This window comes from Nomascus leucogenys, chromosome 12 (assembly GCF_006542625.1).
Source record: "Nomascus leucogenys isolate Asia chromosome 12, Asia_NLE_v1, whole genome shotgun sequence".
Classification (NCBI taxonomy): domain Eukaryota; kingdom Metazoa; phylum Chordata; class Mammalia; order Primates; family Hylobatidae; genus Nomascus; species Nomascus leucogenys.
Window position 1 is genome coordinate 44,332,704 of NC_044392.1, and position 21,033 is coordinate 44,353,736.

The window sequence follows — 21,033 nt, forward strand, 5'->3', positions numbered from 1 at the left end:
CCCGGGACAGGATAGAGCAAGGCAGGGCAGGGCTGACATCGATCGCCTCCCTGACAAGAGCATCGATTTATTTGTGAAGAAATTAATAGATCTTCTCCTCCTCGGACGCGGGAGCCGCCCGCGGGTGGAGCTGAGGACCGTGCACCTTGGAGGCCGAGCACCTGGAAAGCCCCGGGATCCCCAGCACCCAGGGCAGCAGAAGGCTGGTCCCAACTCCTCCCACCGCGCGAGCCTCGGTGGCTGCACTAACCCATCCGTCTCAAGCTGGGGAGAGCGAAGGGAAGAGGGGTCTCTCTTGGCAGGGAGACAGGCAAGGCCCCAGGGAGCAGACGAAGGACGGCCTCCTAGAGGCTCACGGTTCTCTCCGCCAAGGCCCCAGCACAGACGGCCCTCCAAGTCCCCGAGACAGGGACACACAGACCGACCGAGCAGCCTGAGCTCAAGAAGGTGACCAGACGGAGGCAGAGCCCCACACAGTGATCGCCTTCTTCATCGGGATCTTGGTCAGAACCAAGGGACTAGGCGGTGAAGGAGCCTGGCGCTAAGGGGTCTCCAAAGAGGACAAGGAGGCCTCCTGGGAGGCTGAGAGGGGCTCCCAGAGGCCAAGGGCTGTCCACGTTCTCCCGGGTCGAGGCTGCCAGAAGTTACCCCGCAGGTGTCAAGGCACCGGGAAGCAGAATCTAGACACAGCGCTCCCCAGAAGCCCGGGCCCTGGCTGCCCCTCCGGCGTGCAGCCCCACTTGGAAGAAGCCTGTGGTGGGGACAAAGGGTTGGCGGGACCCGCTGCAGCCGCAGCGGGATTTGAGGAAGCTCAGTTCTTGGCCCACCCTCCCCCCGTATTTTGGCCTTATTTCCCCAACAGACCTATCCTCCCCTCAGTTGTCAGGCTAAATATTTTGGCTTGGCGGGAGGGGTGGAGAGAACGGAAAGGTCCCTGCGAACCAATCTGTTTAGGCGGGGGGTGGGGGGCACGGGGCGGGGAGGGCGGGAGTTGGGCGCGGCCCCTGCGTGCTCGCCCTGGGAAACACCGCAGCCAGCACGGTCAGCTGGCGCTGGGGGGCCGCGCGCCCGAAGGGATCCAGGGAGACTCTCCCTGTGGAGTCCCACGCGCCCCGGGTCCCCCGCTGCCCTCCTTGGGAGCGGTCCCCAGCCTGCTGCTCCGCTCTCAGGGTTGGCTGGCCTCTTGGCCTGCCTTTTGCTCAGAACCCTGTGTCATTTTCTCCCTCTGGAGGCCCGAGACTCTCCCTGTCACTGTCTGCATCTCTGTCCCCATCTCAATTTCATGCTGAGTCTCTCTGTCTCCAGCTGCCTGTCACTGTCTTTGTGTCTCTGTGACTCTCATTTCTTTTTTTCTGTCCCCTGCTGTCTCTGTGTGGGATTCCTTGTCTCTCTGCCCTTGCCCTCCCTCTCCTATCTGAACCCTGGTCTCTCTGTCCCTTAGGGCTTATCAAACCCTTCTCCCCAGAGTCACCAGGAGGAGAGCCGGGACTGGACACAAGCCAGGGCTGGGACAATGGCAGTGCCTAGTCTGTGGCCCTGGGGAGCATGCCTGCCTGTGATCTTCCTCTCCTTGGGATTTGGCCTGGATACAGTAGAGGGTGAGTCCCCAGAACTGGCTCCCAGACCCCTACCTCCCTCCCAGCCAGCTGGGAGGCCAAACAACTGAGCTAGCAGCCACAGCACATCCACTTACTCTGCACTGGAACATGGAGGCTGGGGTTAGTGCTCAGGAGAACTGCCCAGCAGGAAAAGCAGTTAGTTCCCCCACATAAAGGTGTTTTTCCCTCAGCTCCCTGAGAGGTGAGAAGAGCTTCAAAATGGAGACGAGTAGATATCTTCCATCCCTACTAGTGAAACTGTGATCCCAGTGAAGCTTGCCTGAAAACCCAAATGAGGCCGTGAGAGTGTTAGAAGTCATCTCTAGGGCCACTGAATGGGAAGAGGCAGGGGTGGGATAGGTAGCTGAGAACCAGGCGCCATTAAGTAATGGAGGCAATGTTGCCGACAGGAAACTGCAGCTCTGAGAACTAAGGGTAAAGCTAGACTGGGTCCTGAGCTCCTGCCTCCAGGGACCTGTCCTGTGTTCCCCCTCTTAGGGCCCAATCCCTACAGGGAGGAAGGCTGGTTTTGGGGGAAGACTGCTTTTCCTCAACACCCCAGGGCCTGTCCCCCAGGGTAGATACTGCCCATCAATACGTTTTAGAGAGGAGGGGCGGGGGTACTATATAGACTAAATGACCCTCATGGAGGTGCTGGGGGCTTGGTGGAAAGAGGAAAAAGAGCTGAGGGTGGAAGCTTCAAAAAGGGAAGGATTAAGAGGTATCCCCTTCTCCAGTCCCACCATTCTCCTCCAAACTGAAGCAGCTCAGGAATCCAGACTCTGTGCTTGCCCGAGGGGTCCTATGATGCCCCTCAGACTGGGGGCTCCCAGGGGCAGGGGAGTCTCCTGGGCAGGGGAGTGATGCAATGGGCTGGGTAGGAGGTCCCCTGAAGGGTGCTAGTCACAGAGCCTCTGTCTGTAAGGCATAGCACCACTCCCCCAACCACCGAACCCCCTCCTCTCCTGCACAGCAGATGCCGGCTTGGAGTGTGGTTGTCAGGACAGGAGCACGTCCTTGGAGGGGCTAGTATTTGCTCAGGGGACCCAGATGTTCTGTTCCCAGTGCAGCTCTGCACAGAGCCAGGTCCTGAGGGAAGGCAGGGGTTAAACTGTGAAGGTTTTAGATTTGTTTTGCCAAATGACTCCCATCAGGGGAGCCCTGGAGAGGCAGGGGCATGATGGGAAGTGGGCACCTGAGAGAACCCCCATCTGCCTCGCAGAGCCTGATTGGCTTTCGTCTGGAAGGGATAGAAGTGTTTTCTCATTCTCTCTCCCTCTTTTTTGTGTGTGTACCTGCGTGGGCTCAGACACACACACACACACACACACACAGCTGCTGGGCAGAGCCAAGCTCAGGACCATTAATGACAACAGGGAGAAGATGTGAAGTAACCCCCAGGGAGCCAGCCTTGCCTGCCCACCTCTCTTAACAAACTATCAGGAATGGGGCCTGGATAGCATGGCATGTGGCATGTAGTGTTTGTGATAACACCAGAGGGCTCGGTGGGAAGGGAAGTAGAGGCTGGAGACGTTAGCAGGAGCTGAATGTCAGGCTGAAACATTCATACTTGAATCTTCTGCAGTGGGGAGCCACGGAAGGTCCTCTTGGGAGCAAGTGAGTCCAGGGAGAGAAAGGCAAGTGGGGCTTGGGCCCTAGTGAAGAAGCCAGACACACCCAGGTCCCCAAGGAAGGGGTGAACTTGGGATCCAGACATCCATTGTCCATGGTTCCTGAGTGCCCAGTGGTTCCAGCCCTGGACTGGGCACAACTGGGGGAAAGCAGAGCTGACTAACAAGGGTCCCACCCTCCTTGGAGGGGGTGACAGAGATGTATACAACAATTTTGGAGCCATGCCCCCAGGTAATCTGATGTGGGCGCTGGACTAATTGTAGCTGAGCCTAAAGGGGAAGTGATTAACTCCGGGCCAGAGGGTCAGGGAAGAAAGGTGTGACCCGAGAGGCTGAAGGACCCTTCTGAGGCTGGACGCATTAGTAAGGAACAGTTTATCTACACCCTACAATGTCAGGCTGAGGAACTGAAACTTGAATCTTTAGCAATGGAATGTCCCTTCAAGAGCAATCAAATTAATTCAGGGAACAGGCATCTAACTCCCTTAAGGCTAGGAGAGACATGGGACCTATGAAGCTCAGATCACTTCTTTGCAGTCACAGAATTCACTCATTCATTCATTCATCGAATATTTATTGAGTGCCAACTTTGTGCCAGGAGCTATTGGTATAGCCACTAGGGTACAACATGAATTATACAAATATCCCTGCCCTTATGGAGCTTACGATAAACAAAATATATCTATTTCTATAAATAAATATCTATATTAATATATAAATTATATTCTAGCCAGTGTTAAAAATAAATATATGGCCACGCATGATAGCTGATACCTGTAATCCCATCACTTTGGGAGGCCGAGGCAGAGGGATTACTTGAAGAGGCCAGGAGTTCAAGGATGCATCGAACTATGATCCTGCCACTACACTCTAGCCTGGGCAACAGAGTGAGACCCTGTCTGAAAATATTATACACACACAAACACACACACACACACACACACACGCACATTAGTCAGTGTTAAGAATTACAGAGAAAAATAAAGCAGAAGGAGGAGTAGAGAGTGTCACAATTTTATTTTATTTATTTTATTATAATTATTTTTAGACAGGGTCTCACTCTGTCGCCCAGGCTGGAGTGCAGTGGCATGATCACGGCTCACTGCAGCCTTGACCTTCTGGGCTCAAGCGATCCTCCCACCTCAACCTCCTGAGTAGCTGAGACTATAGGTGTGCACCACCACGCCTGGCTAATTTTTGTATTTTTTTTAGAGGTGGGGTTTCGCCATGTTGCCCAGGCTGGTCTCAAACTCCTAGGCTCAAGCAATCTTCCCACCTCAGCCTCCCAAAGTGCTGGAATTACAGATGTGAGCCACTGCACCCAGCCAGTGAAAATAGAAGTCAATTTTAAATAGGATGTTCAGGCTGGGCGTGGTGGCTCACACCTGTAATCCCAGCACTTTGGGAGGCCAAGGTGGGTGGATAAATTGAAGTCAGGAGCTGGAGACCAGCCTGGCCAACATGGTAAAACCTTGTCTCTACTAAAAATGCAAAAAATTAGCTGAGTGTGGTGGCGGACACCTGTAATCCCAGCTACTTGGGAGGCTGAGGCAGGAGAATCACTTGAACCCGGGAGATGGAGGCTGCAGTGAGCTGAGATTGTGCCACTGCACTCTAGCCTGGGCGACAGAGTGAGACTCCATATCAAATAAATAAATAAATAAATAAAATTGGATGGTCAGAGAAGGCCTTATTGAGAAGGGGACATTTGGCCAGACTTAAGGAGGTGAGCAAGCCATGTAGAGGGAAGAGGATTCTGGCCAGAAGGAACAGAAGGACAAAGACCCCAAGGCAGAAGTTTGCTGGCTTGTTATAGTAGTAAAGCTCCTGTTATATACAAGGAAAAGCAAAGAAGTCAATGTAGCTGAAGATGATAAAAAGGATGAAATCAGAGAGGCTACAAGGGCTCAAATTGTGCAGGGCCCTGTAGGCTGTAGTAAGACCAAGAGAGATGGAAGTCATGGGGGGTTATAAGCAGAGGAGAAACATGATCCATCTGTGTTTTTAGATCACTCTGGCTGCAGAGTGGAGAATGGCCCATAGAGGGACAAGAGTGGAACTGGGGAGACAGTTTGGGAGGCTATGACTTGTCAATCCAGGGGAAGATGATGGTGGAAGCTGTGAAGGTGTTGACAAGCAGTTCAGATTCTGGACATATTTTAAAGATAAACCCACAGGATGTACAAGGTGAAAAAGAAAGGTGTTAAGGGTGACTTTAGGTTGGGAGCCTGACTGAAAGAATGAAGTTGCTATTAACTAAGAAGGGGAGATGGGCTTGGGAGAGAGAGTCAGGAGTTCATTTTTGCCTGTGTGGCTCATCTGATAGAGACCCTGCAGGCTGCAGGTGAGCCCTCCGGGGCCCAGGGAGGAGGCCACCCCACACCCAGAGCAGAGCCCAGCTCCTCACTCATTGTCCTACTGCCAGTGTGGCTCCCCTCCAAAGCTGCCAGGGCTGGATGGGGAATTTGGCCTGGGCTGTACTCAATACTGCGTGCCATGTATGCCCACAGTGTGCCCCAGCCTGGACATTCGCTCAGAGGTGGCAGAGCTTCGTCAGCTGGAGAACTGCAGCGTGGTGGAGGGCCACCTGCAGATCCTGCTCATGTTCACAGCCACGGGGGAGGACTTCCGCGGCCTCAGCTTCCCTCGCCTCACCCAGGTCACCGACTACCTGCTGCTCTTCCGTGTCTACGGACTGGAGAGCCTGCGCGACCTCTTCCCCAACCTAGCAGTCATCCGCGGGACGCGCCTCTTCCTAGGCTATGCACTGGTCATCTTTGAGATGCCACATCTGCGTGACGTGGCACTGCCTGCGCTTGGGGCTGTGCTGCGTGGGGCTGTGCGTGTGGAGAAGAACCAGGAGCTCTGCCACCTCTCCACCATTGATTGGGGACTGCTGCAGCCAGCACCTGGCGCCAACCACATCGTGGGCAACAAGCTGGGCGAGGAGTGTGCTGACGTGTGCCCTGGTGTGCTGGGTGCTGCTGGTGAGCCCTGTGCCAGGACCACCTTCAGCGGGCACACTGACTACAGATGCTGGACCTCCAGCCACTGCCAGAGAGGTGGGCACTGGCACAGAACATGAGTGTAGGGAAGGGAAAGAGCAGGGTCACATGGGGCTGGGTGGCCACAGGATGGTGTGGGTCAGTACTTTCAGCTGCCACTGTTTTTTAATCCTCACTCATCCTATGAGGCAGGTAAGGAAACTAAGGCTCAGAAAAGTTAAATAACCAATGTGGCATAAGACAGCTAAGGGGTAGGCCCAAGACGGCATCATGGAATAGGTGAAGGACAGGTTCAAGGTGGGCATGGGGAGAAAAGAATAGGCATGAACAGAGAGTAGGCAGCACAAGAAGCAGTGTGGGACAGTGGCTAAGTCCAAAGCCAGGGGACCTGGGTTCAAGTCTCAGCTCTACCACTTACTGGCTATGTTCACTTAGCCTCTCTGTGCCACAGTTTCCTCAGCTGTAAAATGATCATTGGGTGTCATGAGGAATGAGTTACTCTACAAAGCATCAGAGCAGGGCCTGGGTCATGGCAGCAGTTATATGTTCCTAATCAGAGTGGCTACAGCACAGTGATCCAGGGTCAGCTGGCAATACTGTAATGGGAGGTTGAGGTTGGGGGTGAGCAGGAGAAGAAAGGAGATGATCAATGAAGAACTGAACAGGTGAGAGCAAAGATATAAGGTGGGACCTTTAGGATGATGCAAGGAGAGGAAAAAGGCAGTAGAGAAAGGGGAAAGGAGAAAAAAGAGGGATGGCTGGTGCAGGAGGAAGCAAAATGTTATAGGAAAGGAAAGGAAAACCTTTCAGAGGTGGGGAGCAGATCTGGGGTCCCCCAACCTGGGGGTCTTTTCCACTCAGCTCCTGGAGGTCAGCTCCTTTCACCTCCAGTGCCTCAGCAGCAGGGCGAGTGGGAGAGTAACAAGATCCCTGCTGTATCAGCTGCACCCCACCTCCCTGATGCCTCCCTGTTGGCTGTAAATACAGCTGCTGCGCATCCTCTCATGTACAGTGTCAACATGACCTGGCTGACCCCCACCCCACAGATCGCTCCCATAGCCAGCCAGCTGCCACTGTGCAGTTTCTAGGCGATTGGGCCTCCAGCCCCAAACCCTCCTACTCCTGCTTGGAGCCACCTCCTGCCCAGAACAGGGAGCTGAGGTGGGGGCAGTATGGGCAGGAGCATGGGTAAAACGACGGATGTCAGCCCCTCCCTGCACACACTCCCAGGCCCCTGGGCCTAGCTGCTCAGGAGAGGCTGGCCCGCTCACCCTGGCACCATGCCCGGCCATGATCTGGGCACCAGGCCTAGACAGGATAGACAGGACAGCAGGCTGGAGAGCAACAACCCTGATGGACAAGGTCGCTGCTCTGTCCTGAGCTCTGACACCCCCAACTAGGCACTGTGGGAGGTGGGGAGCCACAGACAGGGCCACAGTCCTTGTCCTCAAGAATCCCATCGGAGGGGAACAGAGTCGGCAACCAGTGTCAGTGAATGGGAGGGACCTGGGTGCAGATTGAGTGTCATCCCAAGAGAAACAGGGTGGGGCCAGCATTGGAAAGACAGCCAGGACTGAGGGGGCATGGCCAACGTCTAACACACCACTCTCCCCACAGTGTGCCCCTGCCCCCATGGGCTGGCTTGCACAGCGAGGGGCGAGTGCTGCCACACCGAATGCCTGGGGGGCTGCAGCCAGCCAGAAGACCCTCGTGCCTGTGTAGCTTGCCGCCACCTCTACTTCCAGGGTGCCTGCCTGTGGGCCTGCCCGCCAGGCACCTACCAGTATGAGTCCTGGCGCTGTGTCACAGCTGAGCGCTGTGCCAGCCTGCACTCTGTGCCTGGCCGCACCTCCACCTTCGGCATACACCAGGGCAGTTGCCTGGCCCAGTGCCCTTCTGGCTTCACCCGTAATAGCAGCAGGTGAGTGTAGGGAGGGTAGCGGGCACCCTGGGAGCAGTGAGGAGGCCTGAGGAGGCCCAAACTGGTCCAAGGCTCAGCACATCTGCTTGCTCCTGCTAGCATATTCTGCCACAAGTGCGAGGGGCTGTGCCCTAAAGAGTGCAAGGTAGGCACCAAGACCATCGACTCCATCCAGGCCGCACAGGATCTTGTGGGCTGCACGCATGTGGAGGGAAGCCTCATCCTCAACCTTCGCCAGGGCTGTCAGTATCTACTTTGGGGCCACACCCCTCCTCCTGGTCATACCCTTCCTCCCAGACACACCCCTTACAATGACCCAACTCAGCACAATTTTCCGTCATCCTGGGTCCCAGTCCTGAGGGTCCACCTTCCCGGGGCCCCCATTCAGCCCCCTTGCCCCACAGACCCATCACCTTCCCTGCTCCTGCTCCAGCCCTGTCTTCCCATCCCTAGATAACCTGGAGCCACAGCTGCAGCACAGCCTGGGGCTGGTAGAAACCATTACTGGCTTCCTCAAAATCAAGCACTCCTTTGCCCTCGTGTCCCTGGGCTTTTTCAAGAATCTCAAACTAATCCGGGGAGACGCCATGGTGGATGGGTAAGGGTTAGGCCTCTGACCAGCTCCTTCTATTACACTCCTTCCTCCAACACTCCCAGAACAGTGGTGAAGAGAATGGGCTCTGGAACCAATTTTGCTACTCACTAGCCGTGTGACTCTGAGTAGGTTAACTTCTCTGGTCTTCAGTTTTCTCATCTGTAAAATAGGGCTAATATAACATTACTTACTTCTTAGGACTGTTTTGAATATTACTCAAGTTGTTATGTGTAAAGCACATAAAACAATGCCTGGAACACAGTATATACAATATAAATTACAGTCACATATAACTCTATAACGGTTGGCTATAATTGTCATCATCTGGTCCTGTCAGCTGCAGAGCCAGACTGCCTGGGTTTGAAACTCATTCCTATCATCTGCCAGTCAAGGCCTACCTATAATGTAGCCAGGATTTTTTAAAATAAAAAGAATGAGCCGGGCACGGTGGCTCACACCTGTAATCCCTGCACTATGGGAGGCCGAGGCGGGTGGATCACTTGAGGTCAGGAATTCAAGACCAGCCTAGCCAACATGGTGAAACCCCCCAGCTCTACTAAAAATACAAAAAAAGTAGACGGGCATGGTGGCGCGTGCCTTTAATCCCAGCTACTTGGGAGGCTGAGGCAGGAGAATTGCTTGAACCCAGAAGGTGGAGATTACAGTGAGCCAAAATCGTGCCACTGCACTCCAGCCTAGGGCCTGAGTTACAGAGAGAGACTCCATCCCAAAAAAAAAAAAAAAAAAAAAAAAAAAAAAAAAAAAAAAAAAAAGAATGTTTTAAATTACCATCCAGGCCGGGCGTGGTTGCTCCTGCCTGTAATCTCTGCACTTTGGGAGGACGAGGCAGAGGGATCACCATGTGGTCAGGAGTTCAAGACCAGCCTGGCCAGCATGGAGAAACTCCATCTCTACTAAAAATACAAAAATTAGCCAGGTGTGGTGGTGGGCACCTGTAGTCCCAGCTACTCAGGAGGCTGAGGCAGGAGAATTGCTTGAACCTGGGAGACAGGGGTTATACTGAGCTGAGATTGTGCCACCACACTTCAGCCTGGGTGACGGAGGGAGACTCCAACTCAAAACATACATAAATAAATAACCATCCAGGCTGGATGCAGTGGCTCACGCCTGTAATCCTAGCACTTTGGCAGGCCGAGGTGGGAGGATCACTTGAACCCAGGAGTTAAGAGACCAGCCTGGGCAACATGGTGAAACTCTGTCTCTATAAAAAATACAAAATTAGCCCACCATAGTGGTGCATGCCTGTAGTCTCAGCTACTCAAGAGGCTGAGGTGGGAGGATCACCTGAGCCCTGGAGGTCAAGCCGGCAGTGGGCCACAATTGTGCCACTGCACTCTGGCCTGGGTGACAGAGTGAGGAAAAAAAAATGTTACCATCTAGTCTAGTGGCTCTCTGTGGCTTCTCACGTCTCCAGACACATTGCATATATGCTGGGGGTGTCCACACCTCAGCAGGAGAGGAATGGCCCAGGCTGAGTACTACTCCTCCTGGTGTCTCCAAAGCCTCCAGAGTCTGGCACATAGCAGGTGCGCAGTTTAAAGAGAGTCGAGGGAAGGATGGGGGCAGGGAAGCTGCGGACCCCATTTCACTGATGAGGAAAACCAAAAGATGGGGTGACTTGGCAGACATCATACTCCTGGGCAGTGGCACAGAGTGGGTATGCACGAATGCCCCCGGTGTGCTGGTGTGAGCTGGCCACTGAGTGCCCCCCTCCCTGGGCCCAGCAAAACCCTTCCAGGAGGAACCCATAAGCCACCCCCTTTCCCACCCCCTGCCCCCACCTCCCCACAGAGCAAGGTCCCCTGGCCTCCCCCAGGAACTACACTCTCTACGTGCTGGACAACCAGAACCTACAGCAGCTAGGGTCCTGGGTGGCCGCGGGGCTCACCATTCCCGTGGGCAAGATCTACTTCGCCTTCAACCCGCGCCTCTGCTTGGAGCACATCTACCGACTGGAGGAGGTGACAGGCACGCGAGGTCGGCAGAACAAGGCTGAGATCAACCCCCGCACCAACGGAGACCGCGCCGCCTGTGAGACCCCAACCCCAGTGCCGGTGGACACGCGGCCACACACTAGACACGCACACCTGGGGGAGGGAGAAAGCTCCAGGGGGACAGTCTGAGAAGTTCTCTTCAGAGGTCCCACTGGGAATGGGATGCCGCGGGGTCAGGGTGGGCGCTCAAGCAGCTGGCAGGCGCGGTTGATAGCAGGCCCCTCGCCCCACCCAGGCCAGACTCGCACCCTGCGCTTCGTGTACAACGTGACGGAGGCAGACCGCATCCTGCTACGCTGGGAGCGCTATGAGCCACTGGAGGCCCGCGACCTGCTCAGCTTCATCGTGTACTACAAGGAGTCGTGAGTGCCGGGGGCGGGGCCGGAGCGGGGGCGGGACCGGACGAGGCCAATTTCTTCGGGACCACAGGCAGGTGAGGGCGGAGCTCAGCGAGACTATGAAGACCCAGAAAGCCAGGACCCGCAAGTTGTACTCCCTGGTAGGGCCCAGGTCTGGCTCTCTTCCCTCACCTTCTTCATGCCTCCATGCCTCGGTTTCCCCTCACCAAGTGAAATGGAGAAGACAGGGCTTCTGAGAGCCCAGGAGAGCCATCCTGCTGGGAAGCCTTGGATCGTTAAACTTCACTTCATTATGCTAATGTTCTACACTGACCACACACTCCTGCCCCAGCAGCGGTTCGGGGAGCGCCCACTAATTTGGCCAGTTTTATGAGCAGCTCTGCCAGCATTTCATTTAAGCCTTAGGAACGGAGGGAGCAGGGGCCGCCAGGGACCACAGCTGCTCTTTTCTTTGGAGAGAGTCAACTAACCCTAACAGTAAGGATAGTGGTTAGACCACAGGAAAGACTTCTCTAAAAACACAGTTAGGAATCAAAAGGAGATATCCTTAGAGGAGGGATAGTGGATTTCAGATGCGGGCTGGGAAGGCAGGAGTGAGATAGTTCATGCTGTTTCTGATAGATATTATAGAAGATGGAGGCCACTTGGCTTAGAAGCATTTCTTGTGAATTAAAATGGGGAGGACTTAGCTGACCACTGGCTCAGGATCTGGCTTGGGAGGAGAGAGGAAGGAAGTCAGTTGTAGGGGACCCACTTAAATGGCCAAGACTCTCCTAGGTCTCAGTGGTAGGTGAAGGTCTCTAGCATGGGCAGCTGTAGAGTTTGTTAAATACAGATTCCTGGGCCTCGCCTCCCGCTGATTCAGATTCAGTTAATCCTGAAAAGGGCCCAAGAATCCATATGTCTAATAAGCTCCTAGGAGATGCCAAAGCTGCTGGTTTGTGGACTGCACTCTAAGGAGCCCTGGCATGACTACAATGTGAATCTCCCCCGGCTCCCCGGCTTGTGCACTTCACAGTCTGCACAACTATACACAGCTGTCTCTGGGCTCAAAGAGCAGAGAACCTTGGGAGCCTTTCAAGAAGCTCCTCTAACATCACTGCCTTGCCGCGTGGCTGCAGCTATGTTCCCTCAGAGACACACACTGCAGATCCTGCCCAATCCTGACTCCAAACAGACCCAGACCTGCTCGATGTGTCATGCCTCACAGGACACCTGCTCCCATGACACCCACTATGAGCCCCCACCCCCCAACCTGCTCCTGGACTATCCTGCTTATAGGTCCCAACAAAGGCAGGCACTTCCAGCTGGGCCACAAGTTCCCCCACCGCCACCCAATCTGACTTCCCTCAAGTTTTGTCCCTGGCTCAACATGAATTCCATCACCCCCTTCCCAGTCCAAAGAAACAAATTATCATGAACATCAATGTGATGTTCCATTGTCTCCCATGGTCTGTTCTGCTATCTCCTATGTGGGGCCCACTGTCATCTCCCCCAGGGAGCCCTCTTCTACCCCTAAAGCCAGTGATGCTTCCCCAAGCCCTGCCCCGAAACTGATCTTCAGGCAGCCAGCACTAGTTGCCTCTGGCCCCTTAATTTCCCTGTGGCAGTGGGTCTTGGCCTTTTAGGGTCATGGACATGTTTGAGAAGCTGTTGAAGCTAGGAACCCTCTCTCTAGAAAAACACACATGCACAAAACTTTGCCTATAGTTTGGGAGGCTCATAAACCTCCAAAGTCAGTTCAAGGGCCTAAGTGAAGACACTGGGAAGGGAGCAGTCTCCTGTTCCTGGTTCCAGTCAATTACACTTAGGGGGATTAGGATAACCTTATTGCTTGCTGTTTCTAGGAGAGGGGACTCTTTCACACACACTTTTTTGTTTTATTTATACAATGCAATATTTTTTCAATATTCATTGAAACTAGAACTCGATATTCCCTGCTAAGGATGAGGAGATATATCATTACAACTTTCACTGACACAGATATCACAGTCCCTCCCCTCCCCCCCCCCCCCTTGCCAGGGTCTTTAATAGGTGGCTGGAGTCATGGCTTTGCCCTCATGCATACTGGAAGGACAAGGACAGTCCTGGGGTGATTCAGAAGGGGGGGGTGCCAGAACTTGAGGGTGGGGTTGAATGACCCCTCAGCTCTGGGGATGGGTGTTCAGCCCATTCCAGAATGCCACAGAGCACGTGGGTCCAGATGCTTGTGGAACCCAGAGCTGGAACCTGCTGGATGTGGAGCTGCCCCTAAGCCGCACCCAGGAGCCAGGGGTGACCCTAGCCTCCCTCAAGCCTTGGACACAGTATGCAGTGTTTGTGAGGGCCATCACACTAACCACTGAGGAGGACAGCCCCCATCAAGGAGCCCAGAGTCCCATCGTCTACCTCCGAACGCTACCTGCAGGTAGGCATTTGGAGGGTGCAAGAGTCAGTCAGACGCCTGCATCCATGAGAACAGGGGAGCACAGGCACCAGAAATAGAGAAGCCGGGACACTGAACACCCGGCCCACAGAGGCTGGGAGACCAGATGCTTGAGTCCTAGAAAGAAGGGGGAGCATTTGCCTAGGTCCTTGCGGGGCTGGGATTGGGACAGTCCAGGGTCAATAGCTGAGGGAACTGAAGGGCCTATGGCAGAGAAGGGGAGGACAGAAACAAAACACTGAGTTCTAGGAAGCCAGGGATGAGGATCACCTATTCTTCGGGAGAACAAGGCTGTTGGACCCCAGAAAGGGGGGCTCATTACTAGATAGTATTCAGTAGGAAGACCCACAACCCCTGAGTTGCATCCTTCTCACTCTCCTAGCTCCCACGGTGCCCCAAGACGTCATCTCCACGTCCAACTCCTCCTCCCACCTCCTGGTGCGCTGGAAGCCACCCACCCAGCGCAATGGGAACCTCACCTACTACCTGGTGCTGTGGCAGCGGCTGGCAGAGGACGGCGACCTTTACCTCAATGACTACTGCCACCGCGGTGCGCAGGGACGACGCGCAGGCCGGCTGCGGGGAGGGTGGGGAAGGGGAGATGGAGGCGCAGGGCCGGGGCAGGTGGGGAGATCAGGGGCGGATAGACCGCCTGTCTTACTAGTGTCTTCCCGCTGCGGCGCCAGGCTTGCGGCTGCCCACCAGCAACAACGATCCGCGCTTCGACCGCGAAGACGGGGATCCTGAGGCGGAGGTGGAGTCCGACTGCTGCCCTTGCCAGCACCCACCTCCTGGTCAGGTTCTGCCCCCGCTGGAGGCGCAAGAGGCCTCGTTCCAGAAGAAGTTTGAAAACTTTCTACACAACGCGATCACCATCCCCATGTGCGAAGAGCGCGCGCGGCCTGGGCGGGTCTGATGAGGGGGCCTGTGAGGGGCGGGTCTTGCGGGAGGAGTGGGGTTTGTGGGTGGGGCCTTGCTTGTGTGGGCAGGTGCCGGGTTTTGGGTGCTTTTGGAGGCGGTACGCGCTGCAGAGGGCACAGGGGTGCATCCGGACAGGCCTGATAGGGCTACTCCTGGCCTCCCCAGATCCCCTTGGAAGGTGACGTCCATCAACAAGAGCCCCCAAAGGTGAGCAGGACTAGGGCAGGTGCTGAGGGGCGTGGCTTTGGGGGCTGGGCCTTGGCTCTGACTCGCTCTCCCCAGGGACTCAGGGCGGCACCGCCGGGCAGCTGGGCCCCTCCGGCTGGGGGGCAACAGCTCGGATTTCGAGATCCAGGAGGACAAGGTGCCCCGTGAGCGAGCGGTGCTGAGCGGCCTGCGCCACTTCACGGAATACCGGATCGATATCCATGCCTGCAACCACGCGGCGCACACCGTGGGCTGCAGCGCCGCCACCTTCGTCTTTGCGCGCACCATGCCCCACAGTAGGTGACCCCCACACACACCTTCTGCCCCCATCACCGACCCCAAGGACCCTGTGCAAAGGTTTGGGGTTTGACTTCTCGCTAACCCCAGAGCCTCGCTTTGCTTGCCCCTCTCAGTTCCCATAATCCCAAAGCTTTCCCCACCTCCCAGCTCAGCCCAGTTTAGCTTGGGTTTGAACATAAGGTGAGATGAACCACTTTTGGCCTGGCTGCTGGATGCCCCTTCCCGCAGGAGGGGCTGATGGTATTCCAGGAAAGGTGGCCTGGGAGGCCTCCAGCAAGAACAGCGTCCTCCTGCGCTGGCTCGAGCCACCAGACCCCAACGGACTCATCCTCAAGTACGAAATCAAGTACCGCCGCTTGGGAGAGGTAGGTGTCCGTGGGACCCCCATCCCAGCCCCGTTTTGTGCCTACATCGCCTTCCCAACCAGCTGTTCTGCATTACTCTCAGGAGGCCACAGTGCTGTGTGTGTCCCGTCTTCGATATGCGAAGTTTGGGGGAGTCCACCTGGCCCTGCTGCCCCCTGGAAACTACTCTGCCAGGGTTAGGGCAACCTCACTGGCTGGCAATGGCTCTTGGACAGACAGTGTTGCATTCTACATCCTTGGCCCAGGTATACACAGCCTCTGTCACAGACCTGTATCACCGAACAGCCCTACCTGGTCCCCAGCCCACCACAGGCCCCTCCCCCCGCATCTCTCCCCATCCTCACCTCCCAGCATGGAAAGAGAAGCACGGCCTTCCCTCTGACTTCTACATCTTTGACTCTACCCTCTGCTGCCCTCTGACTGCCAGAGGAGGAGGATGCTGGGGGACTGCATGTCCTCCTCACTGCCACCCCTGTGGGGCTCACGCTGCTCATCGTTCTTGCTGCCCTTGGTTTCTTCTACGGCAAGAAGAGGTGATGATAAGTCCCACCGGTCCCCACCCCCTTTTCTCCCTGAGCCCTCATCATAAAGTCTGTCAAAGGGAGGTAGATGAGACAGTAAAAAGACATGTCTTCCATACAGGCAGTAACTCTTCCCCTGCAGTGGCACAGAGGAAACATACCTCTCAGCTAGGGTGACCAACTCATCCCGGTTAGCCTGGGACTTTCCTGGTTTTATCAGTAAAAGTTCCACATCCTAGGAAACCCCTCAGTCCAGCCACACTGGGATTGTTGGTCACCACACTCTCACACCACCTGTCAGGTGTGAGAGTTTGTGCACCCAAGCTGAGAAATAATAAAGCTGGTCCCTTATTAGGAGGAGAAGCAGGAGGCCTGGGGATGTGTTCCGGAATGCCTGATGTCAGATCCTTCCAGGGCTGACTGCAAGGGGAAAATGGTGCTGGACCTTGATCAGCTTGGCTATAGGGACTAGCTGACAGGGCGGAAGCCCCTTTACTCCTCTGTCCTCCCTATTCCCTGTCAGATCCCAGGAATAGGGCCAAGGCCAGCTTGGAGGGTACTTAGGGATCCCCAGGAGTCATCCTGACCAAGGCTGGGGGTGTGGTCAGTAACTCCCCTCCTCCTTGAAATGTCCTTCGTCCTTCTTCTGATGTTGCTCATTCCTTCCTGAGAACCCTTCCAGCCTGACCTCCTCACCTCCCATTGCAGACACAGAACCGTGTATGCTTCTGTGAATCCGGAGTACTTCAGCGCCTCCGATAGTAGGTCTGGGAGTGGGTGGACAGGTGGTATGGGAAAGGGAGACAGGAGAGGAGCAGAGACAGATTTCCAGGAGACCTTCTTGCAGAAGATAGCCTTGGGACCAGAGCCCTTCAGAAGAGGAGAAGAGAAGTTGGGGGATGAGGTGTGGCAGACAGCAGCATCCTCACTTTGTGACCCTCCACCTCCTTGCAGTGTACGTCCCTGATGAATGGGAGGTGTCTCGGGAGCAGATCTCGATAATCCGGGAACTGGGCCAGGGCTCTTTTGGGATGGTATATGAGGGGCTGGCACGAGGACTTGAGGCTGGAGAGGAGTCCACACCTGTGGCCCTGAAGACGGTGAATGAGCTGGCCAGCCCACGGGAACGCATTGAGTTCCTCAAGGAAGCTTCTGTCATGAAAGCCTTCAAGTGTCACCATGTGGTAAGGGAGAGCCAAGGGCATTGTCGGGGTCATAATTAGTGTAAAGGTCATGTGGTAAGAAAGAAAGGGTCAGAGATGAGGTTAGGGCACCATTAAGGTCAAGATTGGGACCATGGTTAGTATCCTAATTGGGGTGAAGGTCATGGTTAAGGTTAGAGGCAAACAGGGTCATAGTGGGGCCACTGTAGAGCCATGGCTAGGGCTGAGATCAGTCATGATTGGGGCTCAATATTGGGTGTCCAGATCATTATTAGAGTCCTGATTGGGCTCAAGGCCAAAGATGGACCAAGTTCATGACTGTGATGATCATCAGATATGATGAAGGTCATGGGTTAGGGTCAGGGTCATTGTTAGGTCAGGAGTCAGGTTATAGTCATGGTTGGGGTTAGGGTCAGGTTTGGTGTCTGAGTCAGACTGTGGTTATAGCAGATCAGGCTTTTGGCCAAATGGGTCAAGGGGAACTAGGGGGTCTGCTAGGCCCTTTGTCTGTCCCAGGTGCATCTCCTGGGTGTGGTGTCTCAGGGCCAGCCAACTCTGGTCATCATGGAGTTAATGACCCGTGGGGACCTCAAGAGCCATCTTCGATCTTTGCGGCCTGAGGCAGAGGTAAGGACCAGGAAGACCCTGGGGAGTGAGAGAAGGGTTGGGCACAGTGTGGGAGGTGGGGGCCAGTTCTGGACAGGAGACCAGCCTCTGGGTTCCTTCCTCACCAGCCCCCAATCTTGGCTCTAGAACAACCCTGGGCTCCCACAGCCAGCATTGGGGGAAATGATCCAAATGGCTGGTGAGATTGCAGACGGCATGGCCTACCTTGCTGCCAACAAGTTTGTGCACCGAGATCTAGCAGCCCGCAACTGCATGGTGTCCCAGGACTTCACCGTCAAGATCGGGGGTACAGAGGGTGCCAGGCAGATGAGGGTGGCCTGAAAAGTAGAGAGACTCCCTTAAGCTAGGCATCAGGAGACCCACAGCCCTGGTCCTGACAGCCTGTGAGACCCTTGGCAAGTCACCTCCACCCTGGATCTTAGTCTCTTGTCCAAGGGCAGAGGAGTTTGGATGGGATGAGCTCTGAGGTCCATTGAGTCCCTCTTTCCAGGGTTCTTGGTGACTCTGGAGGATGAGAAGATTGGGAGAGGTATCCCAGGGGCAGGAGCTAGTGTGTGGCTCTTATGCCCCACACCTCCTCCACACTCACCCTCACTTTCCAGACTTCGGGATGACTCGGGACGTGTATGAGACAGACTATTACCGCAAGGGTGGGAAGGGGCTGCTGCCTGTGCGCTGGATGGCCCCCGAGTCCCTCAAAGATGGGATCTTCACCACCCACTCGGATGTCTGGTGGGGCCGAGCTGGAACATCCAGGGATGTGGAGGCGGGATCTGGGGAGGGGCCTGGAACACCCCCATCCCTTGTAGTGCACTGAGCAGCATGAAGGGTGCTGGGCTCAGGAGCTCCTGCATGCCCTCCAGGTCCTTCGGCGTGGTACTCTGGGAGATTGCCACCCTGGCTGAACAACCCTACCAGGGCCTGTCCAACGAGCAGGTGCTGAAGTTCGTCATGGATGGCGGGGTCCTGGAGGAGCTGGAGGGCTGTCCCCTTCAGCTGTGAGTTACCTCCCCTGCCCCTTCCTCATTGCTGATCTACCTACAACCCTCCCCCACCCAACCCCATGATTCTGGCTCACCTCCTCTGATGCTTTGACATCCACTGACCCTCAGCTATGAGCGCCATCCCCCCATCGCAAACCCCCAAGACTCCCATTTAATCCCTTCTCACTCTCCCAGACATAATGGCCCATGATCCCCACTCCCACCAATTGACCCTCAGTGCAGGAGGCTGAGAGTGTGGCAGGGGCTCCCGGATGCCTCTGACCCTGCTCTCCTCACCCACCAGGCAGGAGCTGATGAGCCGCTGCTGGCAGCCAAACCCACGCCTGCGCCCGTCTTTCACACACATTCTGGACAGCATACAGGAGGAGCTGCGGCCCTCCTTCCGCCTCCTCTCCTTCTACTATAGCCCTGAGTGCCGGGGGGCCCGGGGCTCCCTGCCTCCCACCGATGTAGACCCTGACTCCTCACCCAACCCAAGAGGGGCTTCCTCAGACTGCAGCCCTCAAAATGGGGGTCCAGGGTACTGAGGGGCACCTCATTCCCTGGCTGGCTGGCCTCCCATGGGGAGAGAGGAAGGGACCCAACCTCTGTGGCTGAGATGCCTGAATGTTCACCCCCAACCCCACTCAAGGCAAGGGGTGGCCGAGGGTGGGGCAGAGAACAGGAGCAGGGAAGGCTGTGGGGGTGGGCAGAGGGGTCTCACCATAGGAGTTTCTCAGACTCTGAGTCCCTCAGGGGAAAGCAAGCAGGGTCAAAGCCAGAGGAGTAGAGATCAGGTCAAGGACAGATGTCCTGCCCTCAGAGCAAGGGACCCCACTCAGACTAGGAAGAGGGGGCCCGCCCACCCTAGAGGCCCTGCCCCTCAGTTTGGGGTCTCCTCTGGACAGGTAGGTCCATCGACATGTTTGAAATCAGATGAGCAATCAGAAGCAAGCCTGGGGCGCTCTCCGTGCATGTGTGGGAGAGTGGTGGGGGGTCCACATGACTGCCTTGCCTGCCACTGCTTTTCACCTCCTCCCCTCAGCTCCACTGACCAGGTGGCATGGGGAGAACCCAGGGGCCTGGATAGTGGTTCCCAGCCTGCCTGCCCTCACCTCCTCCTCTCCTCTTGCCCCACCCAGGGCTCCCCAAGCTTGGTGCTCCTTCCTCCTTTCCTCCAGGGGCATCCCTTGGAGTATAGTCACCCTTTCTCCAGTCCCTCCCCTCAATGATTAGCCCTGGATGCTTAAGGCTTTCAGAGCCTCATCTTCCTCCCTCCCCTCACCCTCACGCAGCCCTGCCCCCACCCCTGCCTCTCATGGGAAGACTGGAGAAGGCACAATAAATGCTGAGGCCTCTTTGTACCCTGGTCCCAGGCAGCCCATTATCTCTCCATCTACATGGTGTTAACACCGAATGAACTTCCTTTCTCTCTCCTCTGGGACTCGAGGTGGTGACCCTAAGGCAGAGACACGGGATAAATAGACTGCTGTCAAACACCACCTCCATGAGGACCCGAGCAGCCAGGGTTGCCATGGCAGTGAGGCAGGACAATCTTGCTATTATCTCCCACTCAGGACCAGAAGTGGTTGAGCCCAGCAGGGAATCTTTGTGTCTGGCCTCCAAGCAGAACCAACCAGTCCCCGACACCTCATCTTAATTTCATCCCTTGTTATGTTTGTTATATCGGTCCACTGGGTAGGTATTTTCTGGAGTGTCATAGAACAGACTTTAAGTGGGCAGACATGGGGCAGGGGAGAGGCCCTGATGACATCACCTGTTGATGCCAGATGCCCCCACCCAAGCCAGGGAACACACAGCAGAGCAGGGTCTGTGTGTCTGGTACCCTGTGGTTATCCTGGGAGGTCAGAATCTCAGTGTTCGTCACTCATGTAGAGATACCATTGAGGCATGTGGATGTTGCACAGGAGAGCCAGCTCCCCGACTTTTCTGCCAGTGCCATGAGGGCATTTGAAAGGGAAGAGTTGCAAAAGAATGACTTCAAACCTTGACGAAGGGGGTGGCAGCGGGAGGGGCTGCCCGCGGCTCAGAACTCTTTAGCTTCCTGCACCCAGGGGCTTGGGGCATAGCTGCCATGCCACACACATGCCACACGCTCTGGGTCTGGCGAGATGAGCCTTTCTGTGCACCCTTGCTCACGCCCGCCAGCAGCTGTCCTGCAAACCACAGCTCCCTCACACCAGAATGGAGTGGGCACGAGTCTGCGTGAGGCCGTCTCTATGACAACAACTACCCTGTTATCCGCACAGGGTCAGGGTGGGCAGCAAGGACCACTTGTGTGGAGCCCCACCCCTCCCCTGCCCCGCATTGGTGACTGAAGCAACAGTGACACCTAATGGTTACCAGCAGAACCGCAGCTAAGGGAAAAAGTTGGGG

General features: G+C 55.7%; 1 protein-coding gene across 1 annotated transcript; it reads left to right on the top strand.

Moving 5' to 3' along the window:
* Positions 1 to 1,019: 1,019 nt before the first annotated feature.
* Positions 1,020 to 20,000, top strand: INSRR (insulin receptor related receptor). Its single transcript, XM_030824176.1, has 22 exons — positions 1,020 to 1,598; positions 5,740 to 6,291; positions 7,852 to 8,155; positions 8,255 to 8,397; positions 8,609 to 8,753; positions 10,588 to 10,802; positions 11,001 to 11,127; positions 13,293 to 13,531; positions 13,932 to 14,099; positions 14,236 to 14,431; positions 14,636 to 14,677; positions 14,753 to 14,973; positions 15,206 to 15,342; positions 15,425 to 15,587; positions 15,770 to 15,875; positions 16,572 to 16,624; positions 16,818 to 17,047; positions 17,543 to 17,653; positions 17,780 to 17,939; positions 18,256 to 18,385; positions 18,517 to 18,651; positions 18,941 to 20,000. The coding sequence occupies exons 1-22, from the start codon at positions 1,514 to 1,516 to the stop codon at positions 19,182 to 19,184; spliced, it is 3,906 nt and encodes a 1,301-aa protein (XP_030680036.1). The 5' UTR covers positions 1,020 to 1,513; the 3' UTR covers positions 19,185 to 20,000.
* Positions 20,001 to 21,033: the final 1,033 nt, after the last annotated feature.